Source organism: Enhydra lutris, unplaced genomic scaffold, assembly GCF_002288905.1.
Source record: "Enhydra lutris kenyoni isolate GAN:26980312 unplaced genomic scaffold, ASM228890v2 scaffoldscaffold33, whole genome shotgun sequence".
In the NCBI taxonomy this organism is placed as follows: Eukaryota; Metazoa; Chordata; class Mammalia; order Carnivora; family Mustelidae; genus Enhydra; species Enhydra lutris.
The window spans coordinates 6,890,324-6,907,332 of NW_019154117.1; the positions used below are offsets into that span (position 1 = coordinate 6,890,324).

The following is a 17,009-nucleotide window of genomic DNA, read 5'->3' on the forward strand; positions in this document are numbered from 1 at the left end:
CTAGTCACATGGTTCTTTGTATGATACGTGTAAAGATTTAACGCCCTGGAAATAATAGAGGACTTTGAGTCAGGAGGATTCAATTCTCCTGGTAGTTCTGTCATTTGCAGTAGTATAATCTTGGGTGAATCATGTTCACTGATGTTGAGTCTTAGACTTATCTCTGAAATTAATTTATTCATTCATGTAACAGGTATTTCTTACATACCTACTGTAGACCAAGTGCTATAATAATTAGGTTATAGTAATGAACCAAGTGGATATTGGCCCTGCATTCAAGAAGCTTGCATTTTAGTAGGGGAGTCATATGTACTAGATGTTCACATAACTGTGGAGCTACAGAATTAGAGATATAGGAATACTCGAAGCATGAGGCCTTAAGCTAGCCTGGGAGTGCCAGGGAAGGCTCCCCCCGGCAGGGATGTTTGAAGTGAGATCGAAAGGGCAAAAAGGTTAGCTATGTGAATTGTGAGAATTGTGGTAAAGGGACACGGAGACATGCACACAGGTCCTGCCTGAATGGAAGGGAGTATGGCCAAGGGGAAGTTTCTGTGGAAAATGTGAGGGTCAAACAACCTCAAATTCAGTAGACAGGAGGTAGAATTGGATGAGGAAAGAAAGCCAGAAACTTCAAGTGAAACCTGCATTCACATACCATTTATGTGCTGGGCACTGTTCTAAGTGTTTTATGTAGATTAACTTAATAATTCATGACAACTCAATGAATATTGTTATCCCTGTATAAAACCGTACGTATTTTTTTAAAGATTTTATTTATTTATTTGACAGACAGAGATCACAAGTAGGCAGAGAGGCAGGCAGAGAAAGAGGAAGGGAAGCAGGCTCCCTTCTGAGCAAAGAGCCCGATACGGGGCTTGATCCCAGGACCCTGGGATCACGACCTGAGCTGAAGGCAGAGGCTTAACCCACTGAGCCACCCAAGCACCCCAAAACCATATGTATTTTACAGATAATGACATGAGACACAGAACCATCAAGTAGCTCGCTAAGGTCACACAGCCACTAATGGTGCAAAATCAGACTTCAAAACCAAGCAGACTGGCCCCCAAATTCTTGGTGTTAATCCCCCACGCTTATCACCTGCTGCAGGGTGGGGGGTGGGAGCAGGAACTGTTGTGAAGTCAGACACAGACTTCGCCAGACGTTGGTTTTGCATTATGGGTGCTTTACTTGGGAGAGGTGGCAGCCAGTCAACCTGGTCCAGAAGCAAGGGGAAAAGTTTTCCTTTTAAAGTGACTTAGGGATCGTTAGTGTGCCTTCATTAATGAGAAATCAACAAATAAATTTTAATTTTACAATTGTTTACATTATTTGAGCAGGCAGGAGAGACCAATCCATGTTTTACATATAAACCCAGATACAACGGTACAAAACTACTATTTTTTGCATTCCCTGTTACACTGCCGTAAATCCGTTGTTGGCATAAAGACTGCCATGTCAGAGCGCCCCCCAAAAGAAACAGAAACAGAATCCCACCCCACGTGTTTTCATCTAAATGTCAGTCCACTGTCACAGTAATGCTGACTAGTAAGTTATTCAAAGCACGTGCAAGTCCAGAGTTTCGTGGTTAAGTTTTTTGCCTGGATGATAAAAAGGAAACAGAGTTTATTTGCTGTTAAAATTATGTAATTCTTTTGGAACTTTAATACTATAAATACACACAGAGACTCTCTGGGAGTGGAGAAATTTTAAGAGTAGGAATAAAATAAACAAGTTGCATCTGTTTGCACACCTGTTAAATGAAAATTTTAAAAAATCAGGGCTTTCTGTACAGCCCTGACGAGAAAAATTGAGCAGGAAACTATCCTATTATTTGAATTTTATGATTATTTGGAGTCTCTCTGGAAGTTTATTTCCTTAAAATAGGCATAGTCCATTAAAATATTCAGCTGAGTCTATAAATTTTGGTGGCTGCCTAAAATGATTTTCTGTGATAAATATTTTTGTGTTTAACTTATTCAATATATTTAAATTCTCTGTCATAATTTAATTACATTTATTTAATATTACGTCTAAGCCACCTACTTAGCCAATTTTTTGAAATGAAAAGGAGGACCCGAAAAGTGCTTCGGTGGTTCAGATATGAATAGCAATATAAAAAAGATGATATTTTAGTCATACTTTTTAGGGGAAAAAAATGGAGGAACCCTTAAGAATATACCATCAAAAGAAAAATGTCTTGAATTTATCAGAGTTGATGTACTCAAAGTAAAAGGGAGAAAAAAAAAGATCTTCAAAACCTAAAAATTGGACCAGAGCAATAATAATTCAGAAGGCAAGCTTTTAGGATAAGAGTTGAGTGAAAAAGTTCCATTTGGTAGAAGTAGAATCATGGTAAAGAAGCACGGATTCTTAAGGTAAAATCAAACTAATGAGAAATAGATTTCAGTGAGTCCTACAATCTAGTGCAACTAGGGGATACGCTGAAAATGGACCTGTGGAATGATAGATTAGTTATAGGATATTTTAAAATGAATGGATCATATCTGAAGTTAAAATCTTCTGCAGAAAAAAAGCCATCTTGGAACAGCAGCAGTTTAGAAAATTTAACAAATACTTGGTGAAAGCTATACCGTTTATTGTTATACTAAAGCTTATTGATATTCCTAAATTTTTCTAATTAATTAACATTGAGGAATTGCCTTGTGACAATCATGTACTAGGTGTTTTGCATTCTTATTTAATATTCACTAAAACCTTGAAAGCCATGTGTGAGTGTGCCCATTTCACCCATGAGAAAAACAGGTTGAAAATTTCCCCAACGCCAGAATTAGGAAGCAGTAGAAAGTAGAACTGTGTTGTTCCAAGGCGCCACATGGGTTCGGTCCACGTTTTCATTTTTCACCGTATAAATTGTTTGTAGACAGATTCAAATGGGGACTCATTTATTTCCGTCTGCGCTGTTCAGCTTCCCCAACACACGCGTACTCACGATTACACACACACCAGATGCAAGCATGTAAGCTTCATCCTTTTGTTCTAGGGTCTCTTTCCTCTGCATCACGGGATGCATCTTGATCGTCCTACCACCCTTTCCCTTCCCACTTTTTGTTCCTTAGACGTCTAGGACGTGCCGACGAACTAGAAAATGAGACTAGGCCAATGGCAGTTGGAAAGCTCAGTGTACTGGGAAACACCATCAACAACAAATTACACCCTTCAGCTCCTCCGTACCCACCCGCAGACCAGTCCTAAGTCAAAATCATTGTTTTGGAATTTGTAGTCTGCTTTTAGCTGTAAATCTGTAAATCTGCCCTCTACATGAACACACTCCTGCCAACTTGAAAATAAATTTCTCAAAGTGACCTCCTGGAGGAGAGACATGGGAGGCCCTTCTTCTACACTGTCATCCTCCAAGTTCCTAAGAACTGGCTTTCTAGAAGCTCTCATTTTCCCTCCTCATCCCTGGTTTGTTTTTCTGTTCCTTTCTCTCTCTGTGTTTGAGAAAAGCACCCAGGGACTCAGCTGCCCAGGGCCACAACCCTTTCCAGCTCTGGGATCCTTGCTCATTAGCCACCTGTCCTTGGTTTCCTTCCTGCTAGCTCTGGGCGATCACCTCCTCTCCTCCGCTCTTCAGGGAGTGGACTTCTGCCTGTAACTGTGGCCTAACCACAGTCTTGTAGGTGCTCAAACAATACTCATTCCAGAAAGCAAGTACAAAACAATGATGGAAAGACAGACTACCAATTTGTAGGCCCTCTCGTTGGATTTCATGATTGACATACTGGATTCTTTTATCAGGAAAATATAACTCAGAGACCCAGAAGTGCTCCTTCTCCCCCAGGATGTGTCTGTCCATATTTCTGGGACCTTCTCTGTTGACTTAGGCCTTCCTAAGTGCTTTCAACTAGAGGTTAGCTTTCCTAAAGAGTTTGGAAATGGGGAAAGAGTATAAAAGAGTTGAAGATTTTTTTTTTTTTAAAGATTTTATTTATTTATTTGACAGAGAGACAGCGAGAGAGGGAACACAAGCAGGGAGATTGGGAGAGGGAGAAGCAGGCCTTGCACTGAGCAGGGAGCCTGATACGGGGCTCGATCCCAGGACCCTGGGATCATGACCTTAGCCAAAGGCAGACGCTTAATGACTGAGCCACCCAGATGTCCCAAAAGAGTTGAAGAATTCTTACCATACTTCAAGAACTGAAATGGTCACTGGACACATCGGGAAAGAAATCTCAGCACACTGTTCTCTTCAGGAAAGTCCACCCCTGGGCTCTTTGCTTAGGGAAGAGTTAGCCTGGTATCCCCAGCCTCAGAGCGAGCTACTTGTAGATTCCGGGGCAGAGAGTAAGCGTGACAGCTCCCTCTGCTGGCCTCTTCGTGGCACTCATGTCATCGCCTGCCCTGCCCAGGTGGCTTCTAGCCTTGTCATTGTATTTCTGGTAGTTTCGCTCACAAACAGGTGGCCGTGGTGGTTCCTGGTCCTTGGATAAAGAAGTTGCTCTTGTTGGAGACCACAAGTTCCTTGAGTCACAGGAGCTGTTTCCTGCGATTCACCCTTGCTGTATACAATAATACACTTGTGTAAATGTGAGAGATTCTCTATGAGTACATGGGTCAGGTGTTTTGATACTACACTCACTTCAAACCTGATTCACACTACTGGGTCTAAAGAGAACATGTTTCTCTACCCCCACCCCCACTGCCGGTCCAGTTAATAATTTCTGAAAAAGAGAGGTGGTATAATTATCAAGAAGTGCGCCTCTCACATAATCAACCAAGGCCAAGGTTTCCTCCTAGATGAGGACCGTGGCCTCGAATGAAACCTGTTTTAAGTTAGGCGTGCCAGCGTTCTTTCTTTTTAACCCATGGTTTCATTTGCGTAAAGGATATGCTGCCAGGCTGAACCCTAATATGTTCAGGGCCTGTGGTACCCCATGTCCAAACATTTCAAAAGCATTGAGTCAAAGTATAAGCAAAATCGATTCCATCCACCTTGGTTGATAAGTATGTCTTGATCACAACTTAGAAGGCTGTGTTTAAATGTAAAATTCTCAGGCTCCTCCTAGGCCCATGGCAGCAAATAATGACATGGATATGCCCAGCCTTTGGCCCCAGACCACTTGTATTTATCCCTCCCCATCCTATGCTGTGAATAGTCAGTGTTTAGGTTTTATCCACCCTTACGAGCTCCTTGTTGGCTCTCCCTTCTTTCTTGTGAAGGGAGGACTTGGAAAAGAAATCTGCACAGGCCGGGAAGGGGACTCAGGGAGTCCAGACATCTTAGAGAGCAAGAGTATGGCCTGCGGGGTGGGAGGGACACAAAGGCTCCAAGAAGACACGTCCACTTGGCCCAGTGATGGCCTGAAGGGAGGGCCCCAGCCACAGGAAAGCCAGGGCAGGGCTCTCCAGAGTGTGGGGCTCAGGACGGAGGCCCTTCTCGGCTCAGCCGAATGGTACCATTGTACATTCCTGTTGTTGAAATGACTTTTTCCTTCAAGAGGAACTCGGGCTTAGATTCTTTCTTCATTGCGTGCGTCCTCACTCATGAGAGGTTTCCTAGAGATTTTGAAACAGCATAAAGGCATATGCTTGGCTGTGTTCCCAGGGGACAGAGGGGAACAAAAAAGCCTGAAGGCTTAGACTTGTGATGGAAGTCCGCAGTCCGTGGAGAGGACAGCCGACATCACACGCGGCCATTCCGAAGGAGGAGGACCACCAGCAGCTGGAGGGCCCAATTTGCTTTGGTCTGCAGCAAGCTGGCAGAGATCTCAGCCATCTTAGCAGGCTTTGATAGAACTAGTTGGGAATGCTTGGGGAGATACATTTATAGAAAGGAAAATCACCAAGGAACGCAGGATTTTACCAAATGGAACATGATTAGCATTCCTTGCAAATTTTATAAAATTGGACATCACTTTAAAATCCACAACTGTTTGTCCTCAGTTGTGAAACCCTGCACTAAAGCTAAATGTAAAATTCTTCGATTAACTTGGTTCTCATTTGGAAGACATTTCAAGAAAATTAACTAATGCTCTGAAATCCCTTATGACTGACATTTCAAGACCTTTCTGTCCGTGGAGAGATTACATTTGATTGCCTTCTACTCCAGATTAGATTTTTAAATACTGATTTGGCACTGACAATCCAAGGAACAGTGTGTACAATTAGACCATCATGTTTTTGACATGATGAGCTTAGAAGTTGAAGTTCATAAAACAGATAATATAAAGGCATGTGAAAGCTTTAATGAAACTATAGGGCCAGGGGGAAAAGTAGCCTCTAGACAGTTTTTGAGTGTTGAGTCCTATGATTCATGGAATTACAAAGAATCCAACAGCATTCTTTGGGATGGAGCCCAACTGGTAATCAGAAGCAAACTAATTCAATGCTTTGTGAAAACACAGTCAACAAAACAGAATGCAGAAGTAAGTCAATTAGAAAAAAGAAATGGCAGTATTAGAGAAGACGTAAAAACAGAATGAGACGATCATAGCTAGACTTGTATCAAATTTTAACTAGTAGGAATAACTAGTTAGGAAAGAACTTGTGACATGGGGAGAAAGTATTGTATATTCAGTTCCTATATATGTGTAATTTATTTCACATTTAAGAGTAAAAATAAGTCCCAAAGAGACATCTTATTCCAACTACGAGGTAGAAACCACTTCAGAAGAATTTTACAGTTTCCTGTTCTTACTGCCTTTGACAGCTTAAAGATTTTTTTCCTAAAGCAAACAATTCATTGGCAGAAACTGGAAAAATGTACACAGACACACAGACACGCACACGCATGCGCACACACACACACACACACACACACACACACACACACACACACTTTCTTCCCGACATGCATGTATCAAAACTTACCACCGCTGGCAAGACCAGTCTGCAAGTATGACATCAGAGCATCGCTTTATTCTGAACCTACAGAAAGGCTACTCCTAAGAGTAGTCGAGGCCCCCAAATGACTGGTCTTTTCTAGTTGAAACTTCCAACTCTTTGGCCTATCCGCTGCTATTGTCCATAGCTGCCCCCTCCCCTGTCAGCAGGAATGTCTGGGGTCACATGTAAAGTTTAGGTATTATGTGCCAACTGGGGTCACTGCCTTCAGCTAAGCATCTGCCGTCATCTCCGCATCCGGCTCTGGCTGCCAGCGTCTATGCAGCATAGATCCTACAGAACCACTGGGTAGTGCTGATACAAGAAAGCCTTCTGAGGGCTTAGGGGTTGCCTGTGGTGCCGTTGGGTGGCACGAGTTAATCCTCATGAAATTGTCCAAAGACCAGTACATACCGTATTTCTTAGTGTCTAACTAAACAGTAGAGTTAGGCCTCCATTTGGACATGAGGCTTAGGGTGATTCTGGCCCCATGGCCCAGTAGCTCTTGGTTTCCTCAATTTCAGTGTCCATTTTTGTCTGGAATGACTTCCCTGTATATATGTCACGCACAACTTTGAGCTCTGTGATCCTGGTAAACTTTTTGTATCCATGTGGGATTCCAACGAGCTTAGAACTTGCAATGCATGCTGTAAGAGCCTTTCAGACTGGTAGAAAGTCGTAGATAAAATTCAAAGTCTGTGAATGAGAAATGCAGCACAAATGCGGAGTTGAATATTTGCAACATGACCGTGAAGACTACAGGAGTTAGCTGTCTGACCCTTGGCTGAAAAATGTTTGCCAACCCCTGTTCTAGACTGTACACGGTCCTATTTTGTGATGCCCCCAGGGAAATCAGTTAGGCATTTTTGTGCATGGTAGCTTGCTTGGTGGACATGGTGATTCTCGATGCGGACAGCTACTGTTTCAATGAGCAAACGGAACGTGGGTGCACAGTTGCGTGTGTGCGTGTGATCGCGTCTATACATCTGTATCTACCTGTAAATCTGATGCACTCACAGATCTTCTAGAAGGACACAGGTTATAGAGGGGGTGTTTGCCTGGCCACCAAGGTGGTGTGGTTAGGATGACTCCCTAATGCTTTCTCCCCAGGATGGGGTAAACCCATCTGGCAGGGAAAGCGTCCCCAAGAGTGAGATCTTCATCCCAGCCCCTGAACGCTTTCCTTCGGCCCCTGACTCCTGTCCCCAGTCTCTTTCGCTGTGGACCCCCACGGGTTCCCACGTGCTTGCTGTCTGCACCCGGACTTCCTCTGCACGGCCCTCATTCCCAAAGATTAGAGTACAAGCCTTGCCTCCCTCCCTGGGAGAAGTTCGCTGCTCCTGGATCCAGCGCGCAGTGGTCTCTTGGGGGCGCCTGCGGTGTGCATCTCTGGGGTGAGCAGCGCCCCGACCCTTTCATGGGTGGGAGACCTGACGAGCGTGTAAGGAGCCGCTCCACAGCTGCTTGGCCACACGTCAGGGTTGCACTGGAGCTCTCGCCAGGAAGGGTCCTGCCTGTCGCTGTGTTTACTGCGCCGTCCAGTTGCCCACTGGCGCGTCCCGGTCAGTACTGGTCTCCTTGCGAGGTGGCGGTCTTTCAGACCTTCCCTCCACACGTGTTGGTCTGCTGTCCCCGGGAGGGCGCACTTTCTCAGGACCCTTTAGGGACCTGGAGGAAATGGTTTCTGGAAAATGAGATTTTTTCTTCCCAAAATGGCAAATACGCTTCCTCTATGTTCCATTCCGTTTCTACTTCAGAACATCCCCGATCTATCTGTAAAATATGGATTCCTACCTACATCAAGAGGCCGTATGCTTTCCAACCCCAGAGCACATTTTAAATCCCTTAATGTATATTCTTTCCTCCATGTATGGAACAGACATACTCTCTCCTTCTCGCTCTCCCTTTCTGTCTGTCTGTCTCTCTCTCTGTTTTCCTCCCCACCCCTTCTTTTTCCCTTTCCCACCTTAAATTCCTAAAGTGAGGGTCAAGAATATCTGGTCTCACATCTCCCACCATCACATTTCCTACCAATGTTAGACAAATCAATTCATTGTTTTTAATAACCTCAAGATTAAATCTCAGCTCTATGCCTTGCCAAATTCTTACGTTTTGCTGAGGCTGAAATGAGGAAACAAATTCATTCATCTGCTATCCAGTCAGCCTTTATTTTCTCCTGAGCCTCCATTTCGTTCATCCAAATCTTAGATCTCTTCCTTCTCTTTTGTCTGGTTTGTGCTAGCGTAATCTCAGTGCTTGTCGTCTGTCCCCTGTTGGTGACACTGTCTTCCTTATGTCCTCTCCTAGTCTTCCTGGCCACCATTGACGTCCTTCCCTCCTGCTGCCCCATCCAAAGCCCCCACAGTTGACTTCCCTTTCTCATACGCCCACGCTTCCAAAACTTTCTCAAAGCTTGCCTCATTTTGTGGCTAAACTACCTAGTCCTTTGTGATATAGACAACTTCTGTTACTCACCTCTAGAAAGAGGAAATACTTCCAAATTGACCGCCTGGAACTGGCTAGCACAATGGTTTGCTGACATCTAGTCAGCTCCCAGTAAATGTTGGTTGAACAACAAGGGAAGGAACGGACTCTCCTAATCTTAGCCTACCAGTGGAAGTAAAGTGAGTTTTCCTTAGTCACAGGTGTATTCTTTCCTCACATGTGAAATGCATATGAAAGCCTTCACCTTCTGCTACAGAGGGTATCAGAATCTTACCTTAGTCACAATATTTTTTTTTTTTTAAAGATTTTTTATTTATTTATTTGACAGACAGAGATCACAAGCAGGCAGAGAGGCAGGCAGAGAGAGAGGAGGAAGCAGGCTCCCTGCCGAGCAGAGAGCCCGATGCGGGGCTTGATCCCAGGACCCTGAGATCATGACCTGAGCCGAAGGCAGCGGCTTAACCCACTGAGCCACCCAGGCGCCCCAGTCACAATATTTTTATTTTAAATCTACCATCTTTGCCGTACACGTGCAACTTTGTAATTGATCCCAGAAACACCTAGAGACATTGACGGTGTCCCCGAGATTGCCTGTACCGTGTCCAGCGTAGGGCGTAGCCACAAGGACAAAGTATGGAGCATGCAAATGTTTATTTACTCACAGTGTTAGCAGTCAATGACATGTTGATCATGGTGGGTTTTTATTTTTAGCATCCCGAGTAATCAAATGTATTCATTCAGATTAAGCAGAAACGTTCAAAGGAAGACCTTTGTATTAAGGAAGTCGCCATATTTGCAGTTAAATAGCAACCAAAAGAGTTTCTTTTGAAGGCGACTTCCAAGTAGGTCTAGAGTTTGGTTTTAGCCGTTTTGTGTGACATTACTGATCGCTAATGGCAATAAGAATTTAGTCTCAAACAACGTCTTGAGATTTCTTCCAAAAACAAATGGAATGCTCACGTTTTCCAGGTATAGAGGAATGTTTAAGACTCAGCACTTGCCAGCTCGTTTCCAGGATTGATCTTAAGTGCTCTGAAGTGTTCATTTAAAGGAAACACGAATCTTAGTGTAACTTACACAGGATCTTTCAACTTCGAGCATTCTCTGTTTATAGTTCTAAAATAAGTAATACCAAAAATAGAGTCCCATTGATTTTGGTGGTTGTTGTCACTTGCATTCTTTAATTCAAGAAATTTTACATAATTTAAGCTGTGACTTTTATTTAGATTAACATAAGGTTCTGAGCCAAGTGATCAGGAGCAGCATCGAAAGAGCAGCTCAGTATTTATGATTTCGTATTTGTTGCCCACTGGGATGTAACTGTAAAGTAATGGGACAGTTTTTCCGAAAAACGCTCTAGGAGTTATGGATCCAGGAGGCCCTTGTCCCCTCGAAAGCAGTCACCTAGGGAAAGCTGCACATTTGTTCCAGTCTTGCTGCGGTAGCGTAAAATGTTGTGGCATGTTTCTTTTTAAACTGCCACTGAACTGCTGGGAAATAATAGAGTAAAATGACATATTATTTTAAATATCCTGGGATCGTGGCCGAGGTGAATTTGATTTTGATGAGTAATCAGAAATCATCCCAGGGTCAAGGAAAATCAGTACAATTTGGAGTGTTATTTGCAGTCCCAATTGGGTATAAAATAACAAAATGGGCTTTCTTGAATGGTACATAAGCTAACTCTTGAAATTGATTGTTAAAGAGGCATTCAAGAACTTTGGACCTTGGAATAAATGTCTAAGCTCCCAAGGTAGCTACTAAGAAGAACAATACGTGTGTAGGTTTAAAAAAAAAAAAAATGTTTGCAAAATAAGATCAGTTTTATTACTTTGTAGACATACCTTGTAGATGAAAAAAATACTCCTATCATGGAACTCTTTATAAGCAAACTTCTGAAGTAAGTAGAATTTCTGTCTCTCTCTTTCTAAGCCTCTTGAGAACTCTGAATTTCTATAATGACTTATTCTGAATCTTCAGCTTTTAAAATAGTAATGTTCTCCATTTAAAAAGTGGATACTTTCAGGTTTCTCCTCACCTTTTTCTGATCAACTTGGTTACCTCTGCTATTCCTTTTTTTTTTTTTTTTTTTTTTAGAGGATCCATCTTTGTTCTCTCTGAGACTCTCAAAATCCATTTCCTCATGGTAAAAATATCATTAAGCTTTTGAACCAGAATAGAAAATAAAATCTAAGCTGAAGGTTATTAATTGTTCCACATTGTTTTAAGCTCTTTTTTGTTGCATTACTAATAAGCAGATGGTTTTCTTTTTTAAAACGGGACCCTGACATCTTAGTAAATAAGAACATCAAATTATTATACAAGAAGTCTCAAAGGCTTTTAAAAAATAAATACTTTGAATTTTGGCGTTCCCACTGTTTTTCATTTCCACTAGTGAAAGCTTTTAAAGAGAGAGTTCAGCCAAGCGGCTGGACCAAGTTCTGTCATGTGGCTGCCCCCCACCCAGCCCCAGGGGGGAACTTTTAGACTGCCCGTGGACGATGAAGCTGACAGGTCCTGCTTCACCAAATTTCCGAATTTATCCCACCACCTCCAACTTCTCCAGGCCAGCCAAGCCCCCATTTCCTCACTACTAAGTGGGAAATAATAATAAAAAGTAAAATGGAGTGTGGAAGACAGAGAAAATTGTTATCCTTTGCAAAGAGGTCAAGACAGCTAAATTGTGACACAATTTCAACTGTTCAAATTCGACAGGTTTGATTGGACAATTAGGTGACCCAGGTAGTTAGAGATCAAAACGGTCACTGGTTTACAGTTTTAAAAAGTCCTCCTCGTGTTTTTATCACAGACTCATAGAATATTATTTTATTCTATCTGGTAGTAACTGTTGCCCAAATGACTGTTGTTTTACAGTTTGGTGATTTAAATGCTGTGTCTCCTGGAAATCTGGATAAAGGTAAGAAGTGAAAATAATGCACATTTCTAAGGACTTCTTTGAGAAATTACCATAGGGGAAAATGTGGCATGTGTTATTCTGTGGAAATGGCCGATAACCCTATAGGAATAGGACAGTTATGTCTCTTGAAATCTTCGTTGTTTACTTCTCCGTTTCTGTGCCTTCTTTATGGGAAGGATGTTAAATGTAAGAATTGAATTTAAATGCAGCTACAAACTCTGCGTGACTCTTGCCCACAGTTCATTACAGGTAACAAGAAATTATTTCTGACCACCACCAGAGTCCTGGAGAAAAGTGATAAAATTTTACTAAAGGCCCATGGGGCAGGTGGAAAGATTTCTCAGGCCTGACCTTTTCACCAATGCATATTTTTCACTGGAAAAACAGCTCAGAGATAGCAAGGAAGTTTACCATAAAAAAGCAAGATCAGCAGTGGGACAGATGAAAAGGATCATCGGAACCCTTGTTAGATAAAGCCGGCATTGCCACTCAGCTAAGACGCCATTCAAATGTGTGTTCTGGAAGGAACTTAAGATCTACAGAACCACACAGTAAAAGGGGCAGGGCTCTGGGGAAATGAGGTTGGGGAAGAGCACATGCAGCAAAAACCACCCTCAGTTAAAACACGCAAACGAATATCAGCCGGTTAAAAAAAAAAAAAAAAAAGTAAAATGTTTAATAAACAAACACTGCAGGAAATATAGGCCTAAAACAAAACAAAAACCACCAAAACAAATAAACAAACAAAAAACCAAGAAAGTAAAGATATCCTGAGGTTCTAAGGAACCGAATTCTGGAGTCAAGGACAGAATGCCCACATGGGGGAAAACTGTACAATTAGCCTTTCCGGGACAGAGCCACAGCTAGCAGGGAAACGGGCCAGAGGAAGGGCTTGGGGAATCTGTATGTGAAGGGCAGCATGGTTCTCTGGAGCCTCCTGCACCAAGGTACTTGTGGCCAGCCTCCTTGTCTCCTCGATGGTGGAAAACGTGAACGTCCTGGTGGAAATCCTAAGGAATCCGTCTTACTCCCATGTTAAGCACCACTGTCCGTCTCTATGACCAGTGGTGCAGGCATTAATTCCTGTTTTAGTAATAGGCATCATAGCTGTGCAGGACGGGTTAGAAAATAATAGTCCAGAGACATTCCTCCGCAAATATATACTCTCTACGGCTAACCCTGTGACAAGAAGGTGAATTAGTGCTGATACTAGTTTGTAACTTCAGATCAAGGAAGGTGAGTGCTAAAACCCGTGGCCAACGTGAGGCAACCTTGCCTTGCACTGACCGAAGCCTGATGGGTCACACCTGAGGATTTCACCCCATGTGCCAAAGCACACAGGCATCTTCTGCTTGGCCACTAAATGGCTGCCAGGCCTCTCTGTGAAGTGCTGGACCAGAGCGAAGTCTTCAGTCAACTCCAGTAGCACCTAATTTTAGTTTCTGTGTGCCAGATTCCCATAACTTTGAGGATGTTTCTAGAAAATGTCCTTGAGTCTTTATGAGGGCATAAAATGTCTATGGAATTGCATTAATTGGCCCTTAGAACTGGAGAGAGGGCTTGCTCTTTGGTGGATTGCTTTGGAGCGTATCCATAGGAACCCCATCACCCACAAGTAGACGTGGAGAGAAGTGGCCTTGGAGCACTTAGGTTTGTTCAGCCTGTTATCCCATTGCCATTTCTACCAGGTGGATGAAAGGGGTCTCTCCACTCTCTTTGCTCACCTACTGGCTTGAAATTATTTTTTTTTCTTTTCAGTGCTCCTTTCTTATTATTTTGACACTATTTCTCAGGCACAGAGATGTTGATGGAGAGGGAGCCACGAAGCAATGTGATTTATCCTCACCTTGGGGTGGCCCCACTGGTCCCATTCACCCCCCAGACCTGGTGCTTCTGGAGATATGGCCAAACTGGCATAGTCAGGGCCTGAGGCTTGAAAGTGAAATCTTCAAGAATTCCTGTGGGCTTTTCCACAGAATGAAAATTTTCATTTTTTCCCCTGATAATAAAAGTCATTTCAGCTCTATATAAAAATTTCAAATAATACAGAGATTTAGAAACTATGACAAGTGAATCTTCATAGTCAGAACCCTAGGAGATAACCACCATTAAGAATTTAATGTGAGGATTATTCCAGTGTTTTTGTGTTTACATATAAGCAAATACAAAAACAGACCCAAAATGTGTCATACAAATATGTTTTGATTATACCGTCTTCACGAGGCAAATGTCTACCAGACGTACCCCTTTCCCTGCAGCCCATGTTCCCTCTGGATGTGCTTGTTCTAACAAACCCTATTATTATAAAGTCCATTCTCCAGAGGCGAAAAGGTAACAGGATAAAGTAGATGAGCCTCATCTAAGAGCACTTCTGTGTTATAATAATGTGTTACGTCCTTTCTAGTCAATAATGTGTTACATCCTTTCTAGTCAATAAATCTCTTGTCAGCCTTTTCAATCACAAGTCACGGTTCTCTGGAGATGCTGCTGCTGGCAATTACATGCTGCACAATGTGTGCAACCATGTGTGGAAGCCCCGTTCCTCCTCATCACTCTTCTCTGGAACCAGCTTTGCCCCAATAGTAAGATAACAATAATAAGGGACGAAAAGCCAAAGGGCCCATTTGTTAGCAGGGACTTCTGGAGGCATGTGCTCCACATGGTACAACTCTATTCAGCAGCTCTCAGAAAGAGTCCAACCTCCCTAAAGACTGAAGAGACTGAAGAGATACTTGTTAAACATTCACTGCATGTTCGTAAAGTCCAAATTTCCTAGTTAAGTATAGGTATAGTTGAGCAGCTAAACAATTTTTGTTTCAAATGAAAATTTAAACTGATCTTAAAAAAAAAAAACAGGAAAACATGTAGAAGGTGAAGTGAAAACTCTAGATTTTTAAGGCAGAAATCTATTCCCCACTGTTTAAAAATTATCACTGATGGGAAGGTGTTCTCCACACTCTTCCTAGGAGAACCTTGCATGTGGTAAGGCTGTGTGAGCATTTTCTCTCTCTACTGTACATTTGAATTTTAACGGTACGTGCTGGGGAAAAAAAAGAAAGAAACAGTAGTCCATTATAATGGTGTCTTGATTAGCATAAAATATGTTAAAATGTGAAGGTGACAATGACTATTTAATACATTTAAATTCCAGAAATGAATATCAGCTATTAACAGTGAGTGGCAGTGTTGCCAGGAATGGAAATCCATTGTACATTTTTACTCTGATAGTACTACCTCAGTCAGTATATTTTTAAGGGCCTATTTAATATTGTCATCTACAACATTAAAGGACACCGAAAAGTCACCCTTGTGTGTGCGTGTTGTAGTTATTTGTGAATCAACACTCTATAAACATGGGCACAGTTGGAATTGATACCCAGTGTAGATTTTGAAGGAAACGGAGAACTTTCCTCCCTCCTTCCCTTCCTGCCTTAGTATTTTTCAGCTCATTCCCCAAAAGCAGCATAGCCTACCCAAGTGACTACTTTAGGATGACTCAAATTAGCCAACTACTTAATCCAAAAACTTCAGGAAATCCCAGAAGTCTTCTTAAGAGAATTCTTAAAAGTATCACTCACAACCTAGCCGGGACTCAGTTACTGTTGCCACGTTGGAAAGGATTGCAGGTGCACTGATAGAGCGTTGGTACCGATGAAAGGCACGGAGCCGAGACTCTTCTGGTAACAGGGTCTTGGTGTCGTTTGTGCAGACGAAGGCAGCGAAGTGGAAAGCGAAATGGATGAAGAACTGGACGACTCTTCGGAACCCCAAGCCAAAAGAGAGAAGACCGAGCTGAACCAGGCGTTTCCGGTGGGCTGCATGCAGCCCGTGCTGGAGAGCGGGGTGCAGCCCAGCCTCCTGAACCCCATCCACAGCGAGCACATCGTCACGAGTACGCAGACTATCAGACAGTGCAGCGCCACCGGAAACACCTACACCGCGGTTTAAGGAATATTAAAGCGTATTTTTCCAGCTAACATTACCCCTGTTGATAGATTGGGCTTAAGTTGAAAATTGAATAAGCCTGAAGGTCGACTGTTGTCAAATTCTATCTGTGCTGAACATTACCTTTTTGGAGTTGTGAAATGGAATGGGTGTATGTATTTTGCCAGGTCTTTCTTTCTTTGTTTTTGTTTTTTTTTGTTTTTTTTTTTTTAACGTTAAAAAAAAATCATTTGCTTCTAAATAATAAGAGTTTTTTTTTTTCCTTCTTTAGTTTCAGGTGTCAAGAAGGATTTTTACCACACTTAATGCCAATGTTTTTGTTTTCTTATAATTAAAAAGTAATTTACATTTTTGTAGCTTAAAATATTTTATTGTTGATCGTTAGTCTTGGTGTATGATTTCATGTGTAAGTTTTTAATTAGATGCACTTCTGTGAAATATCAAAAGAAATGAATTTCTTTGATTTACACTGGAGGCATGCCCATTTGCCAGCAGATGCATCAGATTTGCTTTTGAAAGGTGCTTTGCATTGGACAGAACCACAAGACAGGATTTTGATAACACTTTGGTATGGAGAGAGAATACAGAGCATTTTTATTACAGTGCTAGAGGGTTGGGAAGGTCATCTCTTTTTCTCGGGAGAAAAATTGAGCTGTGCATTTATCCGTTCGGAGTAAATGACAGAACTGCAAGAGATTATGCTAATATGTACATAATTTGTGTACATAATTATTAAACCACATTAATGCAAGCTTCCGTTAAACATTGAATTTTAACCGTTATTTGCATACCAATTCCTCTGTTTAAAGACTACTGATTCTGTATTTGGGACCACTGCACAGATGCATTCTGCTGT

General features: G+C 42.2%; 1 protein-coding gene across 2 annotated transcripts in view; it reads left to right on the plus strand.

Moving 5' to 3' along the window:
• Nucleotides 1–16,488, plus strand: part of LOC111153619 (regulatory factor X3) — a 155,239-nt gene extending 138,751 nt beyond the window's left edge. The window contains exons 15-19 of one of the 2 annotated variants that reach the window (XM_022512762.1): nucleotides 11,130–11,191; nucleotide 11,920; nucleotides 12,166–12,208; nucleotides 15,918–16,152; nucleotides 16,425–16,488. In XM_022512762.1, coding sequence (XP_022368470.1) covers nucleotides 11,130–11,191; nucleotide 11,920; nucleotides 12,166–12,208; nucleotides 15,918–16,152; nucleotides 16,425–16,488 — 405 coding nt within the window. Of the gene's footprint in view, nucleotides 1–11,129; nucleotides 11,192–11,919; nucleotides 11,921–12,165; nucleotides 12,209–15,917; nucleotides 16,266–16,424 lie in introns of those variants that run through there. The other variant, XM_022512761.1, reaches the window with a different exon arrangement.
• The last annotated feature ends 521 nt before the right edge of the window (nucleotides 16,489–17,009 follow it).